The sequence below is a fragment of the Bos mutus genome, chromosome 7, assembly GCF_027580195.1.
Source record: "Bos mutus isolate GX-2022 chromosome 7, NWIPB_WYAK_1.1, whole genome shotgun sequence".
In the NCBI taxonomy this organism is placed as follows: Eukaryota; Metazoa; Chordata; class Mammalia; order Artiodactyla; family Bovidae; genus Bos; species Bos mutus.
In genome coordinates this window covers 57,572,160-57,598,697 of record NC_091623.1, presented here as the reverse complement: position 1 = coordinate 57,598,697, position 26,538 = coordinate 57,572,160, and the positions used below count along the sequence as shown (strand labels likewise).

The following is a 26,538-nucleotide window of genomic DNA, read 5'->3' as shown; positions in this document are numbered from 1 at the left end:
TTAGACTGCTTCTGTCTTGGCTATTGTAAACAGCACAGTAATGAATATTGGGGTACATGTATCCTTTTGGACCATGTTTTTCCCTGTATATGTGCCTAGGAGTGGGATTTCAGAGTCGTATGGTAGCTCTGTTTTTAGTTTTTTAAAGAACCTCCATCCTTGAATCTTCTCCATCACTTGGGGAAGGAACAGGGGTTCAGAAGGCTGGCCAACCCCTGCATTCCTTCAGAGGCACCAAACAGAGTCATCTACGGGGTCGTGTCCCCTAGGCCTCCTCATGCAGGGACCAGGCCTGCCCACCGCTCTGCCTGGTGCTTGTCTTTCTTCACCTGTTTCCCATTCTCTTGATTTCCTCGTCTTGATAATGACGTCAAATCTTCCCCATTCTCCCCAAACCTCATTCTTCCTCACTACCCACTGACCACTTTGTAGCCCTCATAGGAGCCTGCAGACAGAAAGTCTCTCCCATTTTTTTTTTTTTTGCTTTCATTTTATGTAATTTCAGACTTCCAGAAAAGTCATGAGAATAATGCAAAGAATGCTCATACATCTGTTAGTCAGATCACCAATTGTTAACATTTTGTCTCATTGTCTCTGTCATCTTTCTCTGAACATTTCATTTATATAGAAAATGTCTATTATTTGTTTTTTCTTGAGACTCTTCAAAGTAAGTTTACAGACACATTTCCTCTTTAATCTGAATACCTGCCGAGAACAGGAACTTTCTCTTGTATATACATAGTGTGATTTTTGAAAACATGAAATTCAGCATGGACATTCTACTATTATAAATTATCACATATTAGAAATTATAATATATAAATTATATATTACATAATTCAGAGTGTGTATTTACACTTTACCAATTTTCCAAAAAATATCTTTTTTTTTTTTTTTTTTTTGGCTTGGGGTCCTTTCTCCATTGTGGAGTTGCATTATGTATTTCTAACTCCATCATTCCTCCTAAGTTATTAGCTGATATTCTATTGTAAAGAACTGTCTCTTCTATGTATCTGTGTATTATGTATGTATCTATCAATCAATCAATCATCTTTGTATCTATGAATCTGTCAGTTACCTGACAGATTCATGCATATCTATGTATCTGTGTGTCTATCCATGTATCCATTTGCATCTATGTATCAATTATCTATGGATCTATCTAATAATCATCTATGTATTTATCTGTGTATCTATGTATATACCAATCAACCATCTGTGTATCTATGTACTTGTGTATTCATCCATTATCTATGTATCTATCTATATAGCCATCTCTGTATCAATCATCTATCTGTCTATCTGTGTATCTGTTTGGTATCTATCTCAGGAAATGTTCCTGGATTTTTATTTTCATATTGTCCTGGCCTGGACCAGTGGGCTTAGGGCTTCCCTGGTGGCTCAGACAGTAAAGCATCTGCCTGTAATGTGGGAGACCTGGGTTCGATCCCTGGGTGTGGAAGATCCCCTGGAGAAGGAAATGGCAACCCACTCCAGTACGCTTGCCTGGAAAATTCCATGGATGGAGGAGCCTGGGAGGCTATAGTCCATGGGGTCGCAAAGAGCTGGACATGATTGGGCAACTTCACTGGTTCACTGGACCAGTGGGAGCCCCTTCAGGCTGGCTCCTCTGTCCTTTTGACATAACCTCATTGTTCTCTGAGCCCTTCTTTACTTTTTAGCACAAGAGCACACTGCTCTTGTACTCCTTCTGCCCCAATCTTGGAATCAACCATTTTCCCAAGGAGCCAGGATCCTTTCGGTGGGACTTGGCATTCACACATCAAGATCTGGACGTCTTTCCAATTTCTGCCTACACACGTAACTGTCTCTTTAAAGCTGATTCATTTGGGAGGGGTGGACTGATCTCTCCCACTGGATTCTGGAGCTGTATTTCCAGAGAAGAGCACAGTGCCCGGCATGTAATAGACACCCAGTACGTGATAGTGGAATGAATGAATGCAGTGTCCTGAAGTCTGTTGCCATGCTGAACCCTTTTCCCTAAGTCTCCGCCTCTGTCTGTGTCCCCAGGGTCCCCCTCAGGACCTGTCCGTTCATCTCTGGTGAGTAGAACCATCTTATTTTTAACTTGGAGTGCTTTGGGGTGGATGTTTGGGCTGAACATTGGGGTGCCACAAGGGGCTGCAAACAAGTCAGTTATTCATTCTTCAAACTTTGGGCCTTAACTACTGGGTCCAGCCCTACACCAGGGGCTGCTGAGGAGAGAGCACAGACCAAAGAGGGTCCTTGACTTTGGGATATTCGGTTCTAATGTAAAGAAAACGATGGTGACAATATAATGGGAGCTTCTTCTCCCTCTCCACCTGCCTTTTTTTGAGAACCTACTGCTTAGAGTACAATGAGGGATGGAGGTTTATACTGTCGCTTTGGAGCCCACTGACTTTGGTTCCAATCCTGACTCTAACATCATCCAGCTGTGTGACCTTTAGCCAGTAACTCAGCTTCTCTGCGCTTCAGCTTTCCTCCCTGGAAAACAGATTGGTAACAATATCTGATTCATAGGGCTGTTAAGAAGTTTCCATGAGCCTGTAAAGTGCTTAGCTCTATTCCTGACATGCAAAAAGCACTTTATTATCTATTCTTATTAGCATTAGCTGTTATGACCACATTTCATCCATTGTAAAATGCATATTTTTTGCTCTCAATATTTAACGCCTCTGGCATTGGAATAGTTCTTACAATTAGTGGTGTCTCAGTTCTTCTGCCTAATTTTATGGGTGCGTGTGTGTGCTAAGTTGCTCAGCCGTGTCAGACTCTGTGACCTCATGGACTGTAATCTGCCAGGCTCCTCTGTCCAGGCAAGAATACTGGAGTGGGTAGCCATTCCCTTCTCTGGGCAGATTCTTTACCATCTGAGCCACTAGGGAAACCAGTAATTTTTATTTCATAATTGCCCGTGAAAGCATGGTGTATTTTACAATGATTGGTATCCTAGACTGTGGTATTGTTTTTATGACCACTGTGTCAGCATTTTAAGGGCAATTCTTGTAATAATGCTTTGAGTGCATACTCCTCTTAATCTCTTTCTGCAATGGAGGAAACCAAGACTCAGAGAGCAGCAAGTAACTTGGTCAGTGTCACAAAGCAAGGAAGTGAAAGAGGTGGGATTCGAACCCAAGTCTGCTGGGCTTCAAAGCCCAACCTTATTACACAAAGGGCCTAATAACACTCCCGTGTGGTAAACACACACCAGTATGAGGCGCTTCAACTGCGTCTTTGCCTTTTGTCAAAAATGTTCCTCTGTGATGGGCAGTTTTATCTCCTCTTTTCAGCGAAGGAAATTAGGGCTGGGAGGAGCACACTCAGGTCCCGAGGTCACAGAGCAACTGGGTGGCAGATCCAGGGTTTAAACTGTGTTCACCTGAGGCAGGGCGCTCACTCTATCCCTGCCTGGCCAGATGCGGTAAAATGAGGCCACTGCGGCTGGAACTGGGGAGAGGAGAGAGCGAGACCCTGACTTTGGGTGCAGCAAGGATTTAAGGGGGTGCCAAAACCTCAGACTTTGAGAGCCACACTGTTTTTTTTTGTGTGTGTGTGTGTGTGTGAGCCATACTCTTTTAATGTGATGTTTTAAAAAAACAAAAGCAATGGGAAAAAAAAAACAGCTATGATGGGCAAACTATCAACACTGTAAATCAAGTCAGGATATGACAGGGCTGGGAGTAGGGAAAGGTGAATTTCGGTCAGCCAGGCACGTGCAGAGTCAGGTCTTGTCCTTATTTGAAGTTTTGACATTTTATTCATCACAGATTTTTTTTCAATTTAGTTTTAAAATTGAGGTAAAATTCACATGACATAAAACTAACCATTTAAAGTGGCATTTATGTTATTATTTACATTTATATTACATATTCACATTTATCAATATAACTATATATTGCATAATGTAGTTCAGTTCAGTTCAGTTCCGTCACTCAGTCGTGTCCAGCTCTTTGCAACCCCATGAATCACAGCACACCAGGCCTCCCTGTCCATCACCAACTCCCGGAGTTCACTCAGACTCACGTCCATCAAATTGGTGATGCCATCCAGCCATCTCATCCTCTCCTCCTGCCCCCAATCCCTCCCAGCATCAGAGTCTTTTCCAAAGAGTCAACTCTTCGCATGAGGTGGCCAAAGTACTGGAGTTTCAGCTTTAGCATCGTTCCTTCCAAAGAAATCCCAGGGCTGATCTCCTTCAGAATGGACTGGTTGGATCTCCTTGCAGTCCAAGGGACTCTCAAGAGTCTTCTCCAACACCACAGTTCAAAAGCATCAATTCTTTTTCTTCACAGTCCAACTCTCACATCCATACATGACTACTGGAAAAACCATAGCCTTGACTAGACGCACCTTTGTTGGCAAAGTAATGTCTCTGCTTTTTAATATGCTATCTAGGTTGGTCATAACTTTTCTTCCAAGGAGTAAGCGTCTTCTAATTTCATGGCTGCAATCACCATCTGCAGTGATTTTGGAGCCCCCCGAAAACAAAGTCTGACATTGTTTCCACTGTTTCCCCATCTATTTGCCATGAAGTGATGGGACCAGATGCCATGGTCTTCGTTTTCTGAATGTTGAGTTTTAAGCCAACTTTTTCACTCTCCTCTTTCACCTTCATCAAGAGGCTTTTTAGTTCCTCTTCACTTTCTGCCATAAGGGTGGTGTCATCTGTATATCTGAGCTTATTGATATTTCTCCCGGCAATCTTGATTCCAGCTTGTGCTTCTTCCAGCCCAGCGTTTCTCATGCTGTACTCTGCATATGAGTCAAATAAGCAGGGTGACAATATACAGCCTTATAATGTAGTTAGTTATATATTAAATATACAGCCAATAATGTAAGTAGTTATATATTAAAATATATGATGTAATTATATATATATATATAATTAATACATATTAGGTTATATGTTTATATTATGGGAAGCCCTGATGGCTCTGCAATAAAGAATCTACCTGCCAATATTTGACAATGCAAGAGATGCAGGTTTGATCCCTGGGTCGGGAAGGTCCCCTGGATAAGGAAATGACAGCCCACTTCAGTATTCTTGCCTGAGAAATCCCATGGACAAAGAAGCCTGGCCAGCTATAGTGCATGGGATTGCAAAGAGTCAGACACGATTTAGAGACTTAACAACAAAAATGTATGATTAACATATATTATTTATGTTATATTCACACTTAGAGCATATAGGCATATTCACACATATATTATCTGTAATTATATGGTATATAATATAAATTGTTATATATTTACATACACATTCATTTTATATATAATAAATAATTCATATTTATATCATAAATGCATTATATATAGCTAGTATATATTATTTATGTTGCATACTAATTCCATACATACTGTCTATAACTGTATGCTGCTGCTGCTAAGTCACTTCAGTCGCGTCCAACTCTGTGCGACCCCATAGATGGCAGCCCACCAGGCTCCCCTGTCCCTGGGATTCTCCAAGCAAGAACACTTAGAGTGGGTTGCCATTTCCTTCTCCAATGCATGAACGTGAAAAAATAAAGAGAAGTCGCTCAGTCGTGTCCGACTCCTAGCGACCCCATGGACTTCAGCCCACCAGGCCCCTCTGTCCATGGGATTTTCCAGGCAAGAGTACTAGAGTGGGGTGCCATCATCTTCTCCGTAATTGTATAGTATATAATATATATTATGTATTTATATATTAATGTTTATATTTATAGCATAAACACATTGACATCATATTTATATAATTATGACATCATATTTATATAATTTATATATATAATTTATATAATTATGACTTATAATTATGTGTTATCTGTAGTTAATATATATTTTTATGTTATATACTTAAATTTATGCTATTAATATTTCATATTCTTGCTGATACATCATATATAATTATATATTATATATAATTAATATGTATTATTTCTGTTGTATATTTGCACTTATAGCATAATTATATTCATAGTCACATCTCTATTTACTTTTCACATTTATATTAAATGTACATTTACAATGGTATGCAACCAGCACCTCTCTCTAGCTCCGAAACATTTTCGCTGCCCCCCTGTCAACAGTGACCCCTCCTCTCCCTCTCCAAGCCCTGACAACCATGAACACACTTTCTGTGTCTATGAGTTTGCCAGTTCTGGGTGCTTCATATAAATGGAATTCTATCCTGTGTGCCCTTTGTGACTGGCTTCTCTCACTCAGCACCATGTTTTCAGGGTTCATTCGCCTTGTAGCACTTAATCAGTACTTCATTCCTTTGTATGGTTGCTTTTGCGATTTAGAAAATATTGCATTAAAGTGCTACTTATTTTCTTTGTTGTTATTTATCCTGGTGACTGAGTTTTTTGGCTTGCCCTTTAATTTTTGTACCTGAGGCTGTGTCTCACTCTCCTCATCCTATTTCCATCCTGGTGACCACAAAGATGGGCAGACAATGGGCACTCAGTAAATACCTTTCCAGAAATGCCAAATTTCAGAGTAAAAGGAAAAAAAAAAACCCCACACCTGTTTTTCTATACTCATACTCTCAATAGTTCTGAAACCAAATGTGGGTTTTTTTTTTTTTTTTTTATTCTCCGCACCTAACAATTCTCTAATTCTACAGACACCAGCTTGGGTGTGCTGTGATTCAATTTGATTCTGACACGATTTGTCTGGAGTTAGCGACAAGTCCCATAGATTAAGGGCTGGGTTTCTAGCTCGGTTTACCTAGCTCACATGGTAAAAAAAATCCACGTGCACTGCAGGAGACCTGGGTTCAATCCCTGGGTTGGGAAGATTCCCCTGGAGAAGGAAATGACAACCCACTCCAGTATTCTTGCCTGGAGAATCCCATGGACAGAGGAGCCTGGCAGGCTACAGTCCATAGAGTTGCAGAGTCGGACACGACTGAGTGACTAACACACTTCAAGAGGTAGCCCTCCACTTTAGATGACAATCACAAGCCTGGGTCACCCAGACTTCTGACCCACCAGCTACAAATGGGAGCTTCCCATAGCCCCGTCCTTGGGTTTGATAATTTGCTAACACAAACTCCCAGAACTTGTAGAAACAGTTTCCTTACTAGACTGTTTATTATCAAAGGATTCAAATCAGGAACAGTCAGATGGAAGAGTTGCTTGGGGCAAGGTAGGGGGAAATGGGACAGGGCTTCCATGCCGTCTCTGGGCTTGCACCCACCCCCACCCTGGTATCTCTCTGTGTTCACCAACCTCGAATCTCTTCAAACACCTTGGTTGGGACTTCCCTGGTAGTTCAGTGGTTAAGACTTTGCACGTCCCATGCAGGGGGCACAGGTTTGATCGCTGGTCAGGGAAGTAGGATCCCACATGACGAGTGGTGGTGGTTAGGAATCTCCAGCCCACCCCCACCCCCGCCCCCTGCAAAAAAAAAAATCAAAACTGTTTGGTTGGAGTTCGGTTGAGGCATCTTTATATAGGCAAGATTGATTAAATTATGGGTCGTTAGTGATGGACTCAACCTCCATCTTCGCAGATGTGGAGGTGGGGCAGGGCTGAAAGTTTCAAGCCTCTAATCACATGGCTCTTCTGACTACTAACTGTCATCCTGAGCCTATTAAAGAGCCCCCAGGGGCTTCCCTGGTCTAGTGGCTAAGACTCCAAGCTCCCCATGCAGGGGGCCTGAGTTCAATCCCTGGTCAGGGAACTAGATCCCACATGCAGCTAATAGTTTGCAAGCTGCGACAAAGACCGATGATCCTGCGTGCCTCAACTAAGACCCAGGGCAGCCAAGTAAATAAAAGTAAATATTAAAAAAAGAAGAGCCCTAGTCAGCTTATTAGCATACAAAAAGACACTTATTGGGCTTCCCTGGTGGCTCAGAGGTAAAGAATCTGCCTGCCAATGAAGGAGAAACTGGTTCCATCCCTGATCCGGAAAGATCCCACATGCTGTGGAGCAACTAAACCCGTGTGCCACAACTATTGAGCCTGTGCTCTAGAGCCCGGGAGCCACAACTACTGAGCCCGTGTGCCCCAATAGAGAAAAGCCTACGCAGCAACAAAGACCCAACACAGCCAAAAAGAAAAATAAATAAAAATTTTAAAAAGACATATTACTTTGGAGATTCCAAAGGTTTTAGGAGTTATATGGAGAAGGCAATGGCAACCGACTCTAGTGTTCTTGCCTGGAGAATCCCAGGGACGGGGGAGTCTGGTGGGCTGCCGTCTATGGGGTCGCACAGAGGCGGACACGACTGAAGTGACTTAGCAGCAGCAGCATGCCAGGAAAGGGTGGAGAGCATAGAGAACAAATATATTTCTTTCTGTATCGCACTGAGACGTAGCTACACCCAAAGGACTGTGTTGTTTCCTGCAATCCAATTGTGAAAGCTTGGGCGTGACTTAAAGGTGTCTAATGAGGCAGTGGGGTGCCACTGCCTCCCCCAGGATTACCTATCAGAGTTACGTGAACCTCTCTTCTTGGTATGTCTTGACAGGTATGCTGGCCCCATGGAGCGAGCCGGGGCGGAAAGCATTCTTACCAACCGCTCGGATGGGACGTTCTTGGTGCGGCAGAGGGTGAAGGATGCAGCGGAATTTGCCATCAGCATTAAGTAATTTCTTCTTTCCTGGTCCGTTTCCCCTTGTGAGCTGAGCACTTCAGGTGCTTAGGAAGGATGAAACCATTTGGGTATTGTTTCTGAGGGCTCTGAAGAGCTCCAGTACCAGTCCTTTATGTCTCAGTGCAGGAAAAGAATTCAGCGAGAGGCAAAGTGATAGATATGAAGTGACTTTTATTAGGATAGGATGCTTGTGAGGTTTACAAAAGGGTGAGCCAGAAATGCTCTGCCCTAAGAACTCACTGGGCTACAATTGCATAAACAAAGGAAAAGTGGGGAGGGGGAAGAGAACTTCTTTGACTTTCTTGAGTAGATAGATGTCATGCTTCCGGCATCAGCTCCTCCTCCCCCAGGTTGAGTAGGAGACTTTTCTTGTCCCTGTGTGGTCCGCAAATTATTGTTCTTCTTGTGTGCAGAGAGCATGTCCTAGGATTCATTAACTTACTGAGCTCCCTGGACAGGAGGTGGGGCTCATGTCACCATCGTTTTATTGTTTTGGGTCATATCCCGAGACTCTGTGACATGCCTGTGTGGCTAAGCAAGCCTGCTCGGTTTTGTGGTTAAGCATATCTGCTTTCTTGAGTAATCATTAACTTACAGGGGTCTCCCATGTTTTTCTATTTACCATCCCTTAGTGGGATTGAGTGTTTAATCACCTACTTTGTCCCTTTGCTCTGTCCCTGTCAAGACGATTGACTATCGTACGTTAACAAGTCACTTTTTATTGAGCTCCTGTAGGGTCCTGTGTGTTTTTAATTTTTGTTTTTTATTTCTTTTCATTGATTGGTAACCCACAGAAAAAAAAGATATGCTTCTTAAGGCTCTAAGGGGACATTAAGCACACTCTTTGTTGTTGTATGCTGTGTACTGTCCGCCTCTTTGTGACCCCATGGACTGCAGCACACCAGGCTTCCCTGTCCTTCACCATCTCCCAGAGTTTGCTCCAACTCATGTCCATTGATGGGTGATGCCATAAGAGGCAGAAATGCAGTCTGGACCCAAGTCTTGCAGACCCTGGCTGTCCTGCCTTTCTGTTTGTTTTGGGTGCAGCTTCTTTCTTGTGGTGACTCGTTTCCTTGTTGGTTTTTTCATTTTGTCTTGTGATGATAAGTGGGGCTTTCCCCATGGGCATCTTTGCAGCTTGGGTGTCCAGAGATTTTGCATTTGCTTCCGTTGGGAATCACCAACAAGTTTACTTCTTTTTCAGATTAAAATAGTTTTGTTTAATTCTTAGTTTCCCAGTCTATACTGGGATGGTTTAAGTATAAACGCTAAACCCGTAAGAAGGTGAGGTTAAGGTGGTGAATTCTTAAGTGTGACTTCTCTATTTTGAGTCTGAGACAAACAAGCTTTCATGGTCCCCGCTGTGCTGATGGGTGGAGTTTTTCTAGAACACGTTTTCCCCCCTGAGGATGTAGCTTTTTGACTTGACAGTCCAGCCTTTTGGAATGAGGGTGGGTCTCAGTGCCAACTCTCTACCCAACAAGGACACAATAACTCATCTCGTATTTCTGTGTGGTCAAGATGCATGCTCTAGGGAATTCCCTGGTGGTCCAGTGGGGGCTGCCTTGCCTGCAATGTGGGAGACCCAGGTTTAATCCCTTGGTCAGAAAGATCCCCTGGAGAAGGAAATGGCAACTCACTCCAGAATTCTTGCCTGGAGAATTCCATGGACAGAGGAGCCTGGTGAGCTACAGTCCATGGGGTCACAAAGAGTTGCACACGATTGAGCAACTAACACTTTTACTTTCCAATGGTTAGGACTACTGAGGGCCTGAGTTTGATCCCTGGTTGGAGATCCTGCAAGCTGCATCGCACAGCCAAAATTGAATTGACACATACTTTTAAGTTTCATCCTCATTTTGTCCTTTGGGGGATTTCCCTTACTTTTTTTTTTTTTTAAGAGTTCAGCATTCTTCTCTCAGCATTTCTAGGGGTTTTTTGAAGTAGGAGATTTTTTTTTTTGGTTATCTAATTCTTCATGTAAACAGAATCACTCCTGCCAATTCATGTCTCTTCTGGGTCCTTACTAGTCTGTGGTCCGCCATATTGGTGGAAATGAATTCCCTTCTCCTGCATCCTTTAGATTCTATGGTCCTTTGTATTTGTGGAAGTGGAGATTTCATTCAATCTATTCTAGAAGGATGCCTTGCTTACAGAGTCTATTTGACTTCTCGGCAACCCTGAGTTAAGGAAGATGATTCCTATTACACGGGGAAGAAATGAAGGCTTAGAACAGCAAAGTCTCCAGGGAAGGGATTCTGTTGGGTTCCAGTGGTTGCCCGTTCCCTCCAGTAGCCAAGTACCCTTCTTCCATGGTTGAGGTGCGGGGTTATAGCCTGGGACTGAGACGCAACAGGAAATGGGCCTGAATTCCCCGACTCAGGTCTCAGTGACATCTTGTTCTCTTTCCCTGCATGCAGGTATAATGTTGAAGTCAAGCATATTAAAATCATGACAGCAGAAGGACTGTACCGGATTACAGAAAAGAAAGCTTTCAGGGGACTTACGGTAAGGGTCAATCTACCCCTAACCCCAGTCTTTCAGAGTCTAAGTTGGACCCTCTCTGAGGCTCCACCTTAGGACCCCTTTTCCTCCATCCAGAATAACCACTCCAAGAGGCACTATGGAGCAACTGGCTTTAAACTTGTTTTTCTAATCACCAACAATGAGAATAATAATAATAACAACAGTAGCTGCAGTGATCATTTGCAAAGCACTTGTTGAGTGCCAGACATATTATCATTAGGACTGCAGGTCATTTGCTCAGCTCTGAGTTCCCATTTCACAGATGGGGAAAACTGAGGTTTAGTTCTCATCTGGTGTCATAGAATGTCAGAGTCTCTATTTTTGTCAGACATCAAGAGTTAGTTCTTCTTGCAAGGCAGACATAGAGATACAGACATAGAGAACCAGTGTATGGACACCAAGGTGGGAAAGGGGGAGTAGGATGGATTGGGAGATTGGGACTGGCGTATATACACTAGTATGTGTGAAACGGAAAACTGAGAGCCTGCTGTATAGCACAGGGAACTCTACTTAATGCTCTGCTGCTGCTGCTGCTGCTAAGTCGCTTCAGTTGTGTCCGACTCTGTGCGACCCCATAGACGGCAGCCCACCAGGCTCCCCCGTCCCTGGGACTCTCCAGGCAAGAACACTGGAGTGGGTTGCCATTTCCTTCTCCAATGCAGGAAAGTGAAAAGTGAAAGTGAAGTCGCTCAGTCGTGTACGACTCTGTGCGACCCCATGGACTGCAGCCTACCAGGCTCCTCCTTCCATGGGATTTTCCAGGCAAGAGTACTGGAGTCGGGTGCCATTGCCTTCTCTGACTTAATGCTCTGTGGTGACCTAAATGGGAAGGAAATCCAAGAAAGAGGGGATATATATACATGTACATAGAGCTGATTCACATTGCTGTATAGCAGAAATGAACACAACATTGTAAAGCAACTATACCCCAATTTAAAAAGATTTAGCTCTCCTTAACCTGTTTAATGACCATTTCATGGAGAATCCAGCGGCCTTTCAAGTGTTTTTGCTTCTATTTGTTGCCATGCAATTTTGGGCTATCTTTTAGACCTCTTAAGCCCATTGATAAGGCTCATGGATCCTGCCCATGGTCTGTGGATCCTTGAGGAGCTTGAATTCTCTGGAAAAAAAATCTAGAATTTTGCATATATCTGCATTTTTTTTTTGAGGCAGGTGTCTCAAATTTCATTTGAGCTTCAAACAGATCCTTTACTCCCCCAAAGGTTAGGGACTGTTCATTGATTCCACATATCTTTTTCTCCCCCAAACTTTTTATTCTGAAAATATTTCCTCCCCCCCGTTTTTTTTATTTCTGAAAAATTACTGAGATGTTACTGGAATAGTGTCATGAATATTTGTGGGCCTTTCACCTGGTTTTACTGATTGGTTGTTAATATTCTTCCTCTTTTGCTTTCTTTCTCTCCCTCTCTGCCTCTACACACACACACACACACACACACACATTTGTTTTGCACTATTTAGGAGTAATTCGCAGATATCAAGATCTTTCCTATAATTTAGAAAAATGGTACCAATGAACCTATTGCAGGGCGGAGATGTAGAGAACAGACTTGTGGGCACAGTGTGGGGAGGAGAGGGCGGGACAAACCTAGAGAGCAGCGTGGAAATATACACGCTGCCATGTGTAACGCTATGCTAAGTTGCTTCAGTCGTGTCCAACTCTTTACGGCCCCATGGACTGTAGCCCGCCAGGCTCCTCTGTCCATGAGATTCCCCAGGCAAGAATACTGGAGTGGGTTGCCATGCCCTCTTCCAGAACCACGTGCAAAATAGATAACTCATAGGAAGTTGCTGTATAACGCAGAGAGATCACCCTGGTTCTCTGTGATGGCCTAGAGAGGTGGGAAGGGGTTAGAAGGTGGCAGGGAGATTCAAGTGGGAGGGGACATATGTACACTTAGAGCAGATTCACATTGTTGTATGGCAGAAACTAGCACAACATTGTAAGCAATTATCCTCCAATTAAAAATAAATTTAAAAAATTCTTCCTATAAGTACTTTAGCATGCATATCTGAAGAGCCAAGACAATTTTTTTTCCCCTCACCAGCGTATCATTATCACAGTCAGGGAGTTGAACGTTGATACAAAATTATTACCTAATACAGTGGGTTTTCCAAGCTCCCTGATGGCCCCAATTACATTTATTATAGCCTTTTCATCCCCAGGATGTAATCAGGGGAATCACACGTTGCATTCATGTCCTTAGTGTCTCTCTTAATTTGCGAGACCTCCCCAGTCTTTTATTTATTTCTTTGGTCTTTCATGACATTGGCGTTTTTTTTGTCTGTTTGTTTTCCCAAGTGAGAGAATGTGTTAATCCAACAAAGATGAAATAAACAACCAGAGTTTTGAGTGTTTCTTCACACTTGTAATGAACTGGAAAAATATTTCAATTACATATAACAACCATACTCTGTTAAAAAAAAAAAAGGCACTCCCATCACCTATGACGGTGTCACTTTTAAAAATAATTAAATGTGTTTATTTTTAATTGAAGGATAATTGTTTTATAGTATTGTATTGGTTTCTGCCAAACATCGGGCTTCCCTGATAGCTCAGTTGATAAAGAATCTGCCTGCAATGCAGAAGGCCCTGGTTCAATCACTGGCTTGGGAAGATCTGTTGGAGAAGGGATAGGCTACCCACTCCAGTATGCTTGGGCTTCCCTGGTGCCTCAGCTGGTAAAGAATCCGCCTGCACTGTGGGGGACCTGGGTTCCATCCCTGGGTTGGGAAGATCCCCTGGAGAAGGGAAAGGCCACTCACTCCAGTATTCTGGTCTAGAGAATTCCACGGACTCTATAGTCCATGGGGTTGCAAAGAGTCGAACATGACTGAGCACCTTTCACTTTCACTGCCAAACATCAACATGAATTAGGACACTGGCATTTTTGAAGTCTAGAACTCTTAAACATATAAAATATTTTGTTTTGCAAAGTGTCCCTTAATTTTGACTTGCCTTTTCCCCCACTCTTAGGATGAGCTTGAACATTTGTGGGAGAAATAGTCATAAATGACACACATCTGACTCTTGAATTCAGATGAGTCTTATTATAGAGACTGGCCTTCCCTTGTGGCTCAACTGGTAAAGAATCCAGCTGCAATTTGGGAGACCTGGGTTTAATCGCTGGGTTGGGAAGATCCCTGGGAGAAGGGAAAGGCTACCTACTCCAGTATTCTGGCCTGGAGAATTCCATGAACTGTACAGTCCATCGGGTTGCAAAAAGTCAGACACGACTGAGTGACTGTCACACGTTCACATAGAGACCACCTTTTGGCTACTACACTTTATCTCTTGTCCTAGGACTGAATGCTGGATCTGTCCTTTTCTAGCCGTGTGACCCTGGATGAGCCTTCTCTGTGACTCAGTTTCTCCATCTATAAAATAGGGGCCTCACCAATGTATTTACCTCCCATGATTATTAAGAAATTTTAAAAAATATTTATTTTTTAAAACCAAAAAAAAAAAAAAATGGGGCTGGGTCTTCATTTCTGTGCCCGCTTTTCTCTACTTGCAGCAGGCGGGGGCTAGACTCTAGCTGAGGTGCGCAAGCTTTTCACTGTGGTGGCTTCTGTTGCTGCAGAGCCTTCAAAGGCTTGTGCGCTTCAGTAGTGGTGGCGCATGGGCCCAGCATTTGCAGCTCCTGGACTCTAGAGCACAGGCTCAGGAGTTGTGGCGAAGGGCTTTAGTTGCTCCGTGGCCTATGGGATCCTCCTGGATCAGGGATTGAACCCATGTCTCCTGCACTGGCAGGCAGACTGTTTACCACTGAGCCACCAGATCAGACCAGATCAGTCACTCAGTCGTGTCCGACTCTTTGCGACCCCATGAATCGCAGCACGCCAGGCCTCCCTGTCCATCACCAACTCCCAGAGTTCACTCAGACTCACGTCCATGGAGTCAGTGATGCCATCCAGCCATCTCATCCTCTGTCGTCCCCTTCTCCTCCTGCCCCCAATCCCTCCCAGCATCAGAGCCACCAGAGAAGCCCCTAAATATTTATTTTTAATCAGCGGACAATTTCTTTACAATGTTGTGTTGTTTCTGCCATACAATAATGTGAATCAGCCATAAATATACATATATCTCCTCCCCCTTGAGCCTCCCTTCCACCCCTCTAGGTTATTAAGAGATTTTGATGATGTGTGGTTGCACACTGACCTGCACACAGTAGTTGCTTCATAAACAACATTTATTATTATTATAATTATCTGTAAAAATAGAGCTCTTGACACCTAGAGGGTGGAGGGGGGGGTTTGGTTTTGGTGAACTGGTCGTCAAGCAAGTTGATTATTTGGTAAGTTTATCATGAAACAAACGATATTAGGAGAACTGTCTTGAGACAATGTGATTTCTTCCCCATAAAATGGTCCTGGCCTCTGGGAAGGGAGTTAGCTCCCTGTCAAGGGGAGCTTTCAAGGAGTCTGTTGCCAGGGAGCGCAGAAGAGGGGTCTGTTTCACACAAGGAGTTGGATGTGGTTCCTTCCAGTTCTGGCTCCCTCCCTTGTGGGCTGGCCCTCTGGAAGAGCATCTGTCCTGTTCTCTTTCTAGGAGCTGGTGGAATTCTACCAACAGAACTCTCTGAAGGATTGCTTCAAGTCGCTGGACACCACCCTGCAGTTCCCCTTCAAGGAGCCTGAGAGGAGAGCCATCAACAAACCATCAGGTAGAAGGCCTCCAGATGGGGGCCTGTAGTGCCAGCTCCTTTCTGTAGTGCAGGGAACGCTGGGGGATGCTGAAGACATTGCTTCCAGTGGGCATGGAGAAGTCCTATCTGTGAAAGAGCCTGAACTCCTTCCCACTTCCAGTTTGTCCCTTTGCTCCTGAGAGATCTGCATATCCATTTGCTTGGATGAAAGGGGTTACTTTCATATTTGGGAAAATGAGGATACAAGAAACCAGAAGGGTGCTCATCTATATATTTTAAGCCTTTAATTTTGTATTAAATCAGGCATTAATCAGTATCGATAACCTTCTCCTGGGCTTCCCTGGTGGCTCAGATTGTAAAGAATCTGCCTGCAATTCAGGAGACCCGGGTTCCAACCCTGGGTCGGGAAGAGCCTCTGGAGAAGGGAATGGCTACCCACTCTAGTGTTCTTTTTGGGATAATCCCATGGATAGAGGAACCTGGCGGGCTACAGTCCATGGGGTCATAGAGAGTTGGACACGACTGAGTGACTAAAACAGCGATAAACTTTCTCCCACAGAAAGGCAAGATCTTTAGCATTCTCTTACTTCTGTTTTCCTTTGTATAGCTTACTAACCTGGTTTGTTGAAATTTTCTGGAGGGTTGGCTATGATTTTCTGTGAGTGAAAACAATCATGCCTTACATTTTAGGAATTCTTTCTTCACCATTGCATTTCAATTTGCAAAGTTGTTATCAAGCATTGTTTAAACTGTCTACATTTCTTATTTTCCATGTTTTCCTTTATTTTTAAAATTCCTTATTCTAATTCAAATTTTATTTTGCTGGAGTGCATTCTGGAGTATGTTTAGTGGAAAAGTCACATGGGTGGTGGAGTTTCTGAACGCTTACCTGTCCAAAAAAATTTTAAGATGGATTTAAAAATTAATTATTGTTCAAATGTTTGCCTATAAAATAACAGTTCCCCACTGGAAAAAGCTGTATTTTTGAGAAAGCAACACCAGCACAACATCGGGACTCTAAGATGAAAATTGTCCTTATTCTCATCACCCAATCAGATGTTTCTGTCTGCACATTTCTTCCTGGAAAATATATTCAGTCAGCCTATCTGCAGAAATACTACAAACTAATTTTCTACAGTATCACTTAATATTGTACTTTGAGAAGTTTTCCTGTGTCCCTTTCCCCCTTGCTTATCTTTCTCTCTCTTTTTCTTTTCTTGTTTCTAAAAAAAAAAAAAATTCTGTTTGTTTATTTATTTGGCTGTGCTGGGTCTTAGCTGTGCTGGGATCTTCCCTCTTCATTGTGACATCCAGGATCTTTTTAGTTGTGACATGGGGGACCTTGAGGTGTGGCGTGTGGACACTTAATTGTGACATGTGGGACCCAGTTCCCTGCCCAAGGATTGAACCTGGGCCCCCTGCATTGGGAGCACAGAATCTTAGCCACTGGGTCACCAAAGGAAGCCCCTCTCCTTCTCTTTTTTAACTCTTAGACCTCCTTCATATAATTAATATTATCTGGAATGAAAATTTCCACATCTTTCTTCTGTTTCTCTTACTATGAATATATGTGTGTGTTTGTTAGTTGCTCAGTCACGTCCAACTCTTTGTGACCCCATGGACTCTAGCTCACCAGGCTCCTCTGTCCGTGGAATTTTCCAGGCAAGAATACTGGAGTGCCTCTCCATTTCCTCCTCCAGGGGATCTTCCCGACCAAGGGTCTCCTGCATCGCAAACAGTTCTTTACCATCTGAGCCACCAGGAAAGCATGAATAGATACAAAACATTTTAAAGATCATATATGGTATTATCCTCTAAATTTGCACCCTGGTTGGGCTGGAAGAATGATCTGGGAAGACAGCTGTCTTCCCTCAGAACACAGGGCGCCTAACACTCAGTGGAAAGAAGCATTGAGGGGTCCTTTATCCCAGCGCATTCTCCTGAGAGCATTGTTCTCTGCAGGTGGTGGGTGGGTGGGAGGGCTCTGCTCCGGGCTGTTTCCCATGTCTGCTCTCTGCCATACAGCCGGGAGCATCAAGATCTTTGGCACTGCTAAAGCCCGCTATGACTTCTGCGCCCGGGACCGGTCAGAGCTGTCCCTCAAAGAGGGCGACATCGTCAAGATCCTTAACAAGAAGGGGCAGCAGGGCTGGTGGCGAGGGGAGATCTATGGCCGGGTGAGTCGGGGCGGGGCTCTGCCGTTACAGTGGGGCTGTCCTGGATGGTGGACTGGGGAGGGTGGGCGGGGGGGCGTCCCTGGTTGGAAAGGAGGAAGGGACAGAGATTTCATGTATGCATCTTGCATTTATTTATTGAGCACCTACTATGTGCCATTCTGCTGGGTGCCGAGGAGGCACAGAGGAGCACAGTACCATCGCTGTCCCACGAAACTCATAATTTAGTGGGAAATGTGGAACTGTGAACATGCCCTCGTGAGAGTGAATGGTCAAGATTGAGATGGGGAATTGTAAGGCACCTTGGGAGCCCCCGGGGAACCTCTGACTCACCCCGGATGAGGTCAAGACACCTTCTGAGAGGCAAGCTGATCACTGAGGGATGAGTAAAGTTAGCCAGGTAAAAAGGTCACAGTTGGGGGGGAGGGGGACCAGTGTGGGAAGCTATTGCAAACAAACCATCATGTGCAAAGGCCCTGGGGTGAGAGAGTGAATGGCATGTTTGGGGGAACCTGAAGGGAGGAGTTTGTCTGTCTTCTTCACGTCAGTGTCTCCGGTGCCTGGAACAGTGGCTGTCATGTAGTTGCTCAATATTTATTGAATGCATGAAGAAGCAGACCAACTACTTTTGCCTTCTGTGTTCTTTGCCTGAATTTGGACTTTCAGGAGGGAACTCAAATTTTCTCAGAAAACTTTGCTTCTCTTTGCTTCTTATTTTTGTCTCACAAAGGCGGAGAAAGTCTTCTTTATTTTATCGGCTGATGAATTTCTAGTCTCCAGCATATTGCCTTGCTTGTATCGGTTTCTCAAAAAGTACTTGTTGAATGAAGATAAGGACAGCAGTTAGGAGCTTAAATTCTACCAGAGGGAAACATGAAAAGTGACCTCTGAAAAATTGCTTAGGAGAATTGTTTTAGGAGCCATAGAGGGTAAATGTATTGTGCGATGGAGGACAAATGGGGTGTGAGGGAGCCTTATGGGGTGTTTAGGAAGGTCTGGGCTATAAAGAATTCATCCACCCATCCACCCATCCATTGTTCTATCCATCCATCCACCCACCCACCCATCCATCCTTCATTTTGTCCTTCCATACATTGTTCACCCATCCATCCATCATTCCATCCATCCATCCATTCATCCATCCACTCATCATTTAATCATTCATCCATTATTACATCCACCCATCCCTTGTTCATCCATCCATTCATTCCATCCATCCATCCATCTTTCCAACATCCATCCATCATTCCATCATCCATCCCTTGTTCATCCATCCATTCATTCCATCCATCCATCTTTCCAACATCCATCCATCATTCCATCATCCATCCCTTGTTCATCCATCCATCCATCATCCATCCATCTATCTTTTCAACAAATATTTATTAAGGATTTACTGTGTTCCAGGAACTATTCTAGGTTTTTGGAACTCAGTGATGAATCAGATAGACAAAAATCCCTGCCCTGTTGTAGGGAAGGGAGAGGGAACAGAGAACAAGTCCGTAAATAAGTAACATATATAATCAATTAGATGGTGAAAAGTGTTATGGAAAAGTAGTAAGTGGGGGTGGAGAGTGTCGGCGGGGGGTGAGGTTTGCAGTGCTTAAATTGGATGGTTAGAAGTCCTTATGGATAAGGTGACGCATGAGTAAAGGACAGGAGGAGGTGCAGGTGGTCAGCTGAGGGTGTATCCGGGGAGCTACGTTCTGGGGTAGAAGGTGTGGCAGGTGCAAAGACCCTGAGGTAGAGGAAACCTGGCCGGTGTGTCAAGGAACAGCGGGAGAATGCACAGAGAGGCCGCCCTGACTCCTTCCCTGTCTCTTTCCAGATTGGCTGGTTCCCCTCCAACTATGTGGAAGAGGACTATTCTGAGTACTGCTGAGCCTTGGCACATTGGCAGAGAGAAAAGAGATTCTAGGCTCCAAGCCCAGGATGAACAGGCAGTAGGGCCAGGAGCTGAGACAGATCCTGGTAGGCTGAGAGTCCACGGACTGTGGAGGGCTAGCCTCCAGCTGGCAGGGCTCTAAGGATGATGCCCTGCCATGGTTAATTTATAACACATGCATTTCCTCCTGGGTCCCCTTGAGAAGGTGGGGCTCCAGGCAACTACTTCCAATAAAATGATAAATGGATGGACTGTGTCAGACCTGCAAGGGTAATGGTGGGAGAGGGAGTTGGGACAGACACAAGCCCCCTCACTGATTCCTGCTTTCCAGCTCTCTCACCTTTCTCTGTCACTTAAGATAAGACCTCGAAGACTTAGAGAATGAACTGTGGTTGCCGGTGGTGTGGGGTGGTGGGGGGAGGATGGGAGGAAGGGATAGTTAGGGAGTTTGGGATGGATATGTACACACTGCTATATTAAAATGGATAACAACAGGGCCCTGCTGTGTATAGTACATGGAACTCCAGTGCTCAAGGTTATGTGGCAGCCTGGATGGGAGGGGAGTTTGGGGGAGAATGGACATGTGTATGTATATGGCTGGGTCCCTTCACTATTCACTCGAAACTATCACAATATTGTTTGTTAATTCAGTTCAGTTCAGTTCAGTTCAGTCGCTCAGTCGTGTCCGACTCTTTGCCACACCATGAATCGCAGCACGCCAGGCCTCCTTGTCCATCACAAACTCCTTTGTTAATTGGCTATACCCAAATAGAAAATAAAAAAGTTTAGAATATCAAAACAAATAAGGCCTGAAATACGGAAATGGGACTCCTATGTGGCAGGAAAGAATTTTACACTCACGGATTGTTGTTGTTCAGTTACTAAGTCACGTCTGATTCTTTGCAGCCCCGTGGTCTGCAGTACGCCAGGCTTCCCTGTCCTTCACTATCTCATGGAGTTTGCTCAAATTCATATCCATTGAGTCGGTGATGCTACTGAACCAACTCATGCTCTGTTTCCCCTTCTTCTCCTGCCCTCAATCTTTACAGCATCAGGGGCTTTTCCAATGAGTCAGATCTTCGTTACAGAAGGCCAAAGTGTTGGAGCTTCAGCTTCAGTATCAGTCATTCCAATGAATATTCAGGGTTGATTTCCTTTAGGACTGACTGGTTTGATCTCCTTGCTGCCCAGAGTCCAAGACTCTTGCTCAAGAATCTTCTCAAGCACCACAATTTGAAAGCAAAAATTCCTTGACGCTCAGCCTTCTTTATGGTCCAACTCTCACATCTGTACATGACTACTGGAAAAACCGTAGCTTTGACTATATGGACCTTTGTCGGCAAAGGTTGCTTTACAATGTTATGTTAATTTCTACTGTACGGCAAAGTGAAAAATCAGCTATATGTATACATATATCCCCTCTTTTTCGGATTTCCTTCCCATTTAGGTCGCCACAGAGCATCGTGGTGTTCCGGGTGCTGTACAGTAGGTTCTCGTTAGTTACCTATTTTATTTTTTTTATTTTTTATTTTTTTAAAAAAGGTCAGGGTCGGGCGGCCAGCTCCCTAAGCGGCTAACCCCCCAGGGCCCCGGCGTTTACGTGCCGGGGGCTGAGGAGTGGGCGCAGGGTTGGCAATCACCTTTTCGGTGCGGGCCGGGGTAAGTCTACGGCGGCTAACTACTCGGCGGCCGCCGCCTAGTTACCTATTTTATACACAGAATTGATAGTGTGTATGTGAGTCCTAATCTCCCAGCTCATCCCACCCTCCCTCCTTTCCCCCTTGGTGTCCATTCGTTTCTTTTCTGCATCTGTGTCTTTGTTTCTGTTTTGTGAGTATGATCATCTCTACCATTTTTCTGGATCCTGCACACATGTGTTAATATATAATATTTGTTTTTCTCTGTCTGACTTCACTCTGTATGACAGGCTCCAGGTCCATCCATGCCAAAAATATGGGACACTTGACAAATTTGCTGTTATCCTTGCACAGGGGCTGTTCCAATTTTAATATTTGTGCTGCTGAAGTGAGCACCAGAATCTTTCCTTGGGCTTTTGAAAGCCCGGAAGTCACATCTTCGGTAGATTTCCTGAAGGAATAACTCTTAGGAGAAAAAAATCTGTCACCTTGGGCTGAGTATTGCTACTCTAGCAAATGATTTCTCATCTCAACATTGCATAATTCTTTCATGCACTGGCCTCAACTCTGCTGAAGAAGAAGCTTCTGGAAGGAGAAGGCACTGCAGCCTTGGGATGTGCCAGGCTTGTGGCAGGAGTAACAGAGAAATGACTGGACCACTCGGCGGTTTCCTCATATTTCTTCTTGGGAATGGAAAGAAGACATCTCATTAGCCAGAGCAACATCAGTTGGTAAAGGTTTCCTCCTCAACCAGGGAGAAGCAGTGAATACATGGGATAAAATCAGAACCTGCCAGAAAGCCCTTTCTATCATTCATTCATTAATTCATTGATTTATCCACTCACTTTTGTGATAAGAAGGAATCTGTGATGCTGACTGTATTTGAAGATGGGTTTTTTAAAGAGCTAATTAAGTTAAAGTGATGTCATTAGGGTGGACCCTAAGTCAATGTGACTAGTGTCCTTCTAAGGATTGGGACGCACCATCAATACCATCAACAGATGAATGGCTAAAGACGTGTACACACACACACACACACACTGGAATACTACTCAACCATAATACGAATGAAATCTTGTCACCTACAGTGACATGGATGGACCTAAAGATTATCATACTAAGCAAAGTGAATCAGAAAAAGACAAATGCTGTATGGTATCACTTATCCGTGGAAACTAAAAAAAAAAAACACCAATTATTTATTTGCAAAATAGAAACAGACTCATAGATTTAAAAAACCTGTGGTTACCAAAGGGGAAAGAGGGGAGGGTGAGATAAATTAGGCCTATGAGATTAACGTCTACAGACTGTATAAAATAGGCAAATAATAAGGACCTACTCTATAGTATAGGGAACTACGCTCAATATCTTGTAATATGGGAGGAAATCTATATGGGAAGAAATCCGAAAAAAGATATGTATAACTAAATCACTTTGCTGTATCCCTGGACCTAACACAATACTGTAAATCAGCTATACTTCAATTTGAAAAAAAGAAAAATGGGGTGGGTTTAGGGGAAAGAGAAATGAATGTGAGCCTTGTAGGTTCTGAAAATTACCAGGAGTTTACTGTGCTTAGCGAGAAGGCAATGGCAACCCACTCCAGTACTCTTGCCTGGAAAATCCCATGGGCGGAGGAGCCTGGTAGGCTGCAGTCCATGGGGTCGACTGAAGCGACTTAGCAGCAGCAGCAGCACTGTGCTCAGATGGGGAGGGAGAGAGTAAGGGGCGGAGAAGTGGTTGGAGCTGCCTTGTTACAACCCCCGGAGGGACCAGGCAGACAGCTGCTGAAAGAGGCCACTTCTTACCGGCTGGCGGAGGTGAGGGGTGGCCTCAGGTGTGCCCTGGCGTGGCCTGCAGATGGTTGTAGAGTTGGGTTCCAGGGAACAGCTGTCACCCAAATGTATTGACATAGAGAGGTTCAAAGGAACACAGGGCAGGGACTTCCCTCGGGGTCCAGAGGTTAAGAATCTGCCTGCCAGTGCAAGGGACAAGGTTCAATCCCTGTTCTGGGGGCATCCCAAATGTCAGGGAGCAACGAAGCCCCTGTGCCACAACTACTGAAGCCAGCCCTCTGGAGCCCATGATCCGCAACAAGAGAAGCCACTGCGGTGAGAAGCCCACGCACCACAACGAAGAGTAGCCCTGCTCACTGCAACTAGAGAAAGTCCGTGTGCAGCAACAAAGAGCCAGCGCGACCAATACCTAAATAAGTAGAACACAGGGCAGTCCCACGTTGCCCTAACCAGGAACTCCCCTGGCTCTGGCTGTCAGTTACCTGCAGCTGCCGGGGGATGCACGCACGCCAGCACACTGTATTACTTTGCTCAGGGTGCCACAACTGAGTACCACAAACTGAGTGGCCTAATTGTTGCCACTGTTGCTCGGTCACCAAGTCATGCCTGACTTTGCAACCCCATGGACTACAGCACTCCAGGCTTCCCTGTCCCTCACCATCTCCCAGAGTTTGCCCAAGTTCATGTCCATCGAGTCAGTGATGCCATCCAACCATCTCATCCTCTGTCGTCCCCTTCTCCTCCCGCCTTCAATCTTTCACAGCATCGGGGTCTTTTCCATTGAATCAACTCTTTGCATCAGGTGCCCAAAGTATTGGAGCTCCAGCTTCAGCATCAGTCCTTCCAATGAATATGCAGTACTGATTTCCTTTAGAATGGACTGGTTTGATCTCCTTGCAGTCCAAGGGACTCTCAAGAGTCTTCTCCAACACCACAGTTCAAAAGCATCAATTCTCTGGTGCTCAGCCTTCTTTATGGTCCAACCCTCACATCTGTACATGACTACTGGAAAAACTATAGCCTTGACTGTACGAACCTTTGTCAGCAAACTGATGTTTTTGCTTTTGAACACACTGTCTAGGTTTGCCATTGCTTTCCTGCCATGAAAGGCTTAATTAAACCAAACAAATGGATTGTCTCACATTTCTGGGGACCAGAAGTTCAAGATCAAGGTGTCAGCGGGGGGCTGTTCTCCCTCTGAAGATGGTGGAGAGACATCTGTTTCAGGCATCTCTCTCTCTCACCTCTTGGGAGCTTCTTGCCTTGTGGGAGCACAACTCCAGTGTTGACACAGCAGCCTACTTGTGTGCATGTGTCCAATCTCTCCCTCCTGGGGAATCCCTGGTGGTCCAGTGGTTAGGACTCCGAGCTTCCACTGCCAAGGAACAGAGTTTGATCCTCAGTTTGGAAAGTAAGATTCTGCAAGCCATGAGGTGAAAACAAAAACAAAAAACAAAGAAATTTCTCCTTTCTAAAAGGACACTGGCTTCCCTATGGCTCAGTTGGTAAAGAATCCGCCTGCAATGCAAGAAACATGGGTTCTATTCCTGGGTCGGGAAGAGCCCCTGGAAAAGGAAATGGCAACCCACTCCAGTATTCTTGCCTGGGAAATCCCATGGACACAGCACCCTGCCCTCCTACAGGAGGGCTACAGTCCATGGGGTCACAAAAGAGTCAGACATGACTTAGCAACTAAACCACCATAAGGACACCAATCTAACTGGATTAAGGGCCCCCCTTACTCCAGTGTGGCCTCAAATTAACTCATCATATCTGCCAAGATCCTATTTCTAGATAAGGTCACATTCTGAGGTCCTGGGTGTTAGGTCTCTGTTTGCGGGGGGGGTCAATGCAATTTAACCCATAACACACGTGATGGATATAAAGGCCCTTGTGATGAAACAGACACATAACAGGCCAGGCAGGTGCACTGACTGTCATGAAGAAACACAGCCCCCCAAATACACACAGACAGGCAAATACAGCAAATAGACTGGAAAGCAGGCACGCAGGTGGACACTGAAAGGATCTGCCCACGTCTGATGTCAAGCAGACATCTCTAGGGATGCACACAGATATCCTCCCCTCATTACACCAGGCCAACAGATCCCAGACCCCAAAAACTCCCCTCCCCAAATACCGAAACTAACTGAAATAAGATTAGAAACGCCTACACAGAGGTGCAAAAATACTGACACCCGCTTTCAACTGGCAATTCAGAGGTGCACCTGTCAAACTGATTTATAAAGATAGGTGCGGAGACATGTGTCTACTCAGCCAGGTGCAGAAGCACACCCCAAGCACACACCATATGGTACCCGAGACAAGCAGACAAATTGACAGATACAACATCCTCAGACAATACACCCTGCCCTTACTTACTCAGATGAAGACATCCACAGGTAAAATTGGTGGACAGACTTCAAACACAATCAGACATATATCCATTGGATCAAACAGGTACATTTATAAACATCACAAAAGATGGCCAACAAGCACATGAAAAGATGTTCGCTACCACTAATTATTCAGTTCAGTTCAGTCGCTCAGTCGTGTCCAACTCTTTGAGACCCCATGAATCGCAGCACGCCAGGCCTCCCTGTCCATCACCAACTCCCGGAGTTCACTCAAACTCATGTCCATTGAGTCGATGATGCCATCCAACCATCTCATCCTCTGTCGTCCCCTTCTCCTCCTGCCTTCAATCTTTCCCAGCATCAGGATCTTTTCCAATGAGTAAACTCTTCTCATGAGGTGGCCAAAGTATTGGAGTTTCAGCTTCAGCATCAGTCCTTCCAATGAACACCCAGGACTGATCTCCTTTAGAATGGACAAGTTGGCTCTCCTTGCAGTCCAAGGGACTCTCAAGAGTCTTCTCCAACACCACAGTTCAAAAGCATCAATTCTTCGGCGCTCAGCTTTCTTCACAGTCCAACTCTCACATCCATACATGACCAGTGGAAAAACCATAGCCTTGACTAGATGGACCTTTGTTGGCACTAATTATTAGAGAAATGTAAATCAAAACTACAATGAGGCATCACCTCACACTGATCAGAATGCGTGTGTGCTAAGTAGCTTCCATCGGGTCCAACTCTTTGCAACCCTATGGACGGTAGACCTCCAGGCTCCTCTGTCCATGGGGTTTCCCAGGCTAGAATACTGGAGTGGGTTGCCATTTCCTTTTCCAGGGGATCTTCCTGATCAGATCCAAGGATCCAACCTTTGTCTCTTATGTCTCCTGCAGTGGCATGTGGGTTC

The 26,538-nt window shown here is 44.6% G+C and overlaps 1 protein-coding gene across 1 annotated transcript in view; it reads left to right on the top strand.

Annotated features, from left to right (window-relative positions):
- VAV1 (vav guanine nucleotide exchange factor 1) overlaps positions 1–24,420 on the top strand; it is a 68,150-nt gene extending 43,730 nt beyond the window's left edge. Inside the window, exons 22-27 of the mRNA XM_005890710.2 lie at positions 2,032–2,063; positions 8,464–8,580; positions 11,010–11,097; positions 15,689–15,803; positions 17,811–17,962; positions 19,788–24,420. Coding sequence (XP_005890772.1) covers positions 2,032–2,063; positions 8,464–8,580; positions 11,010–11,097; positions 15,689–15,803; positions 17,811–17,962; positions 19,788–19,841 — 558 coding nt within the window. The 3' untranslated portion in view covers positions 19,842–24,420. The remainder of the gene's footprint in view (positions 1–2,031; positions 2,064–8,463; positions 8,581–11,009; positions 11,098–15,688; positions 15,804–17,810; positions 17,963–19,787) is intronic.
- Positions 24,421–26,538: the final 2,118 nt, after the last annotated feature.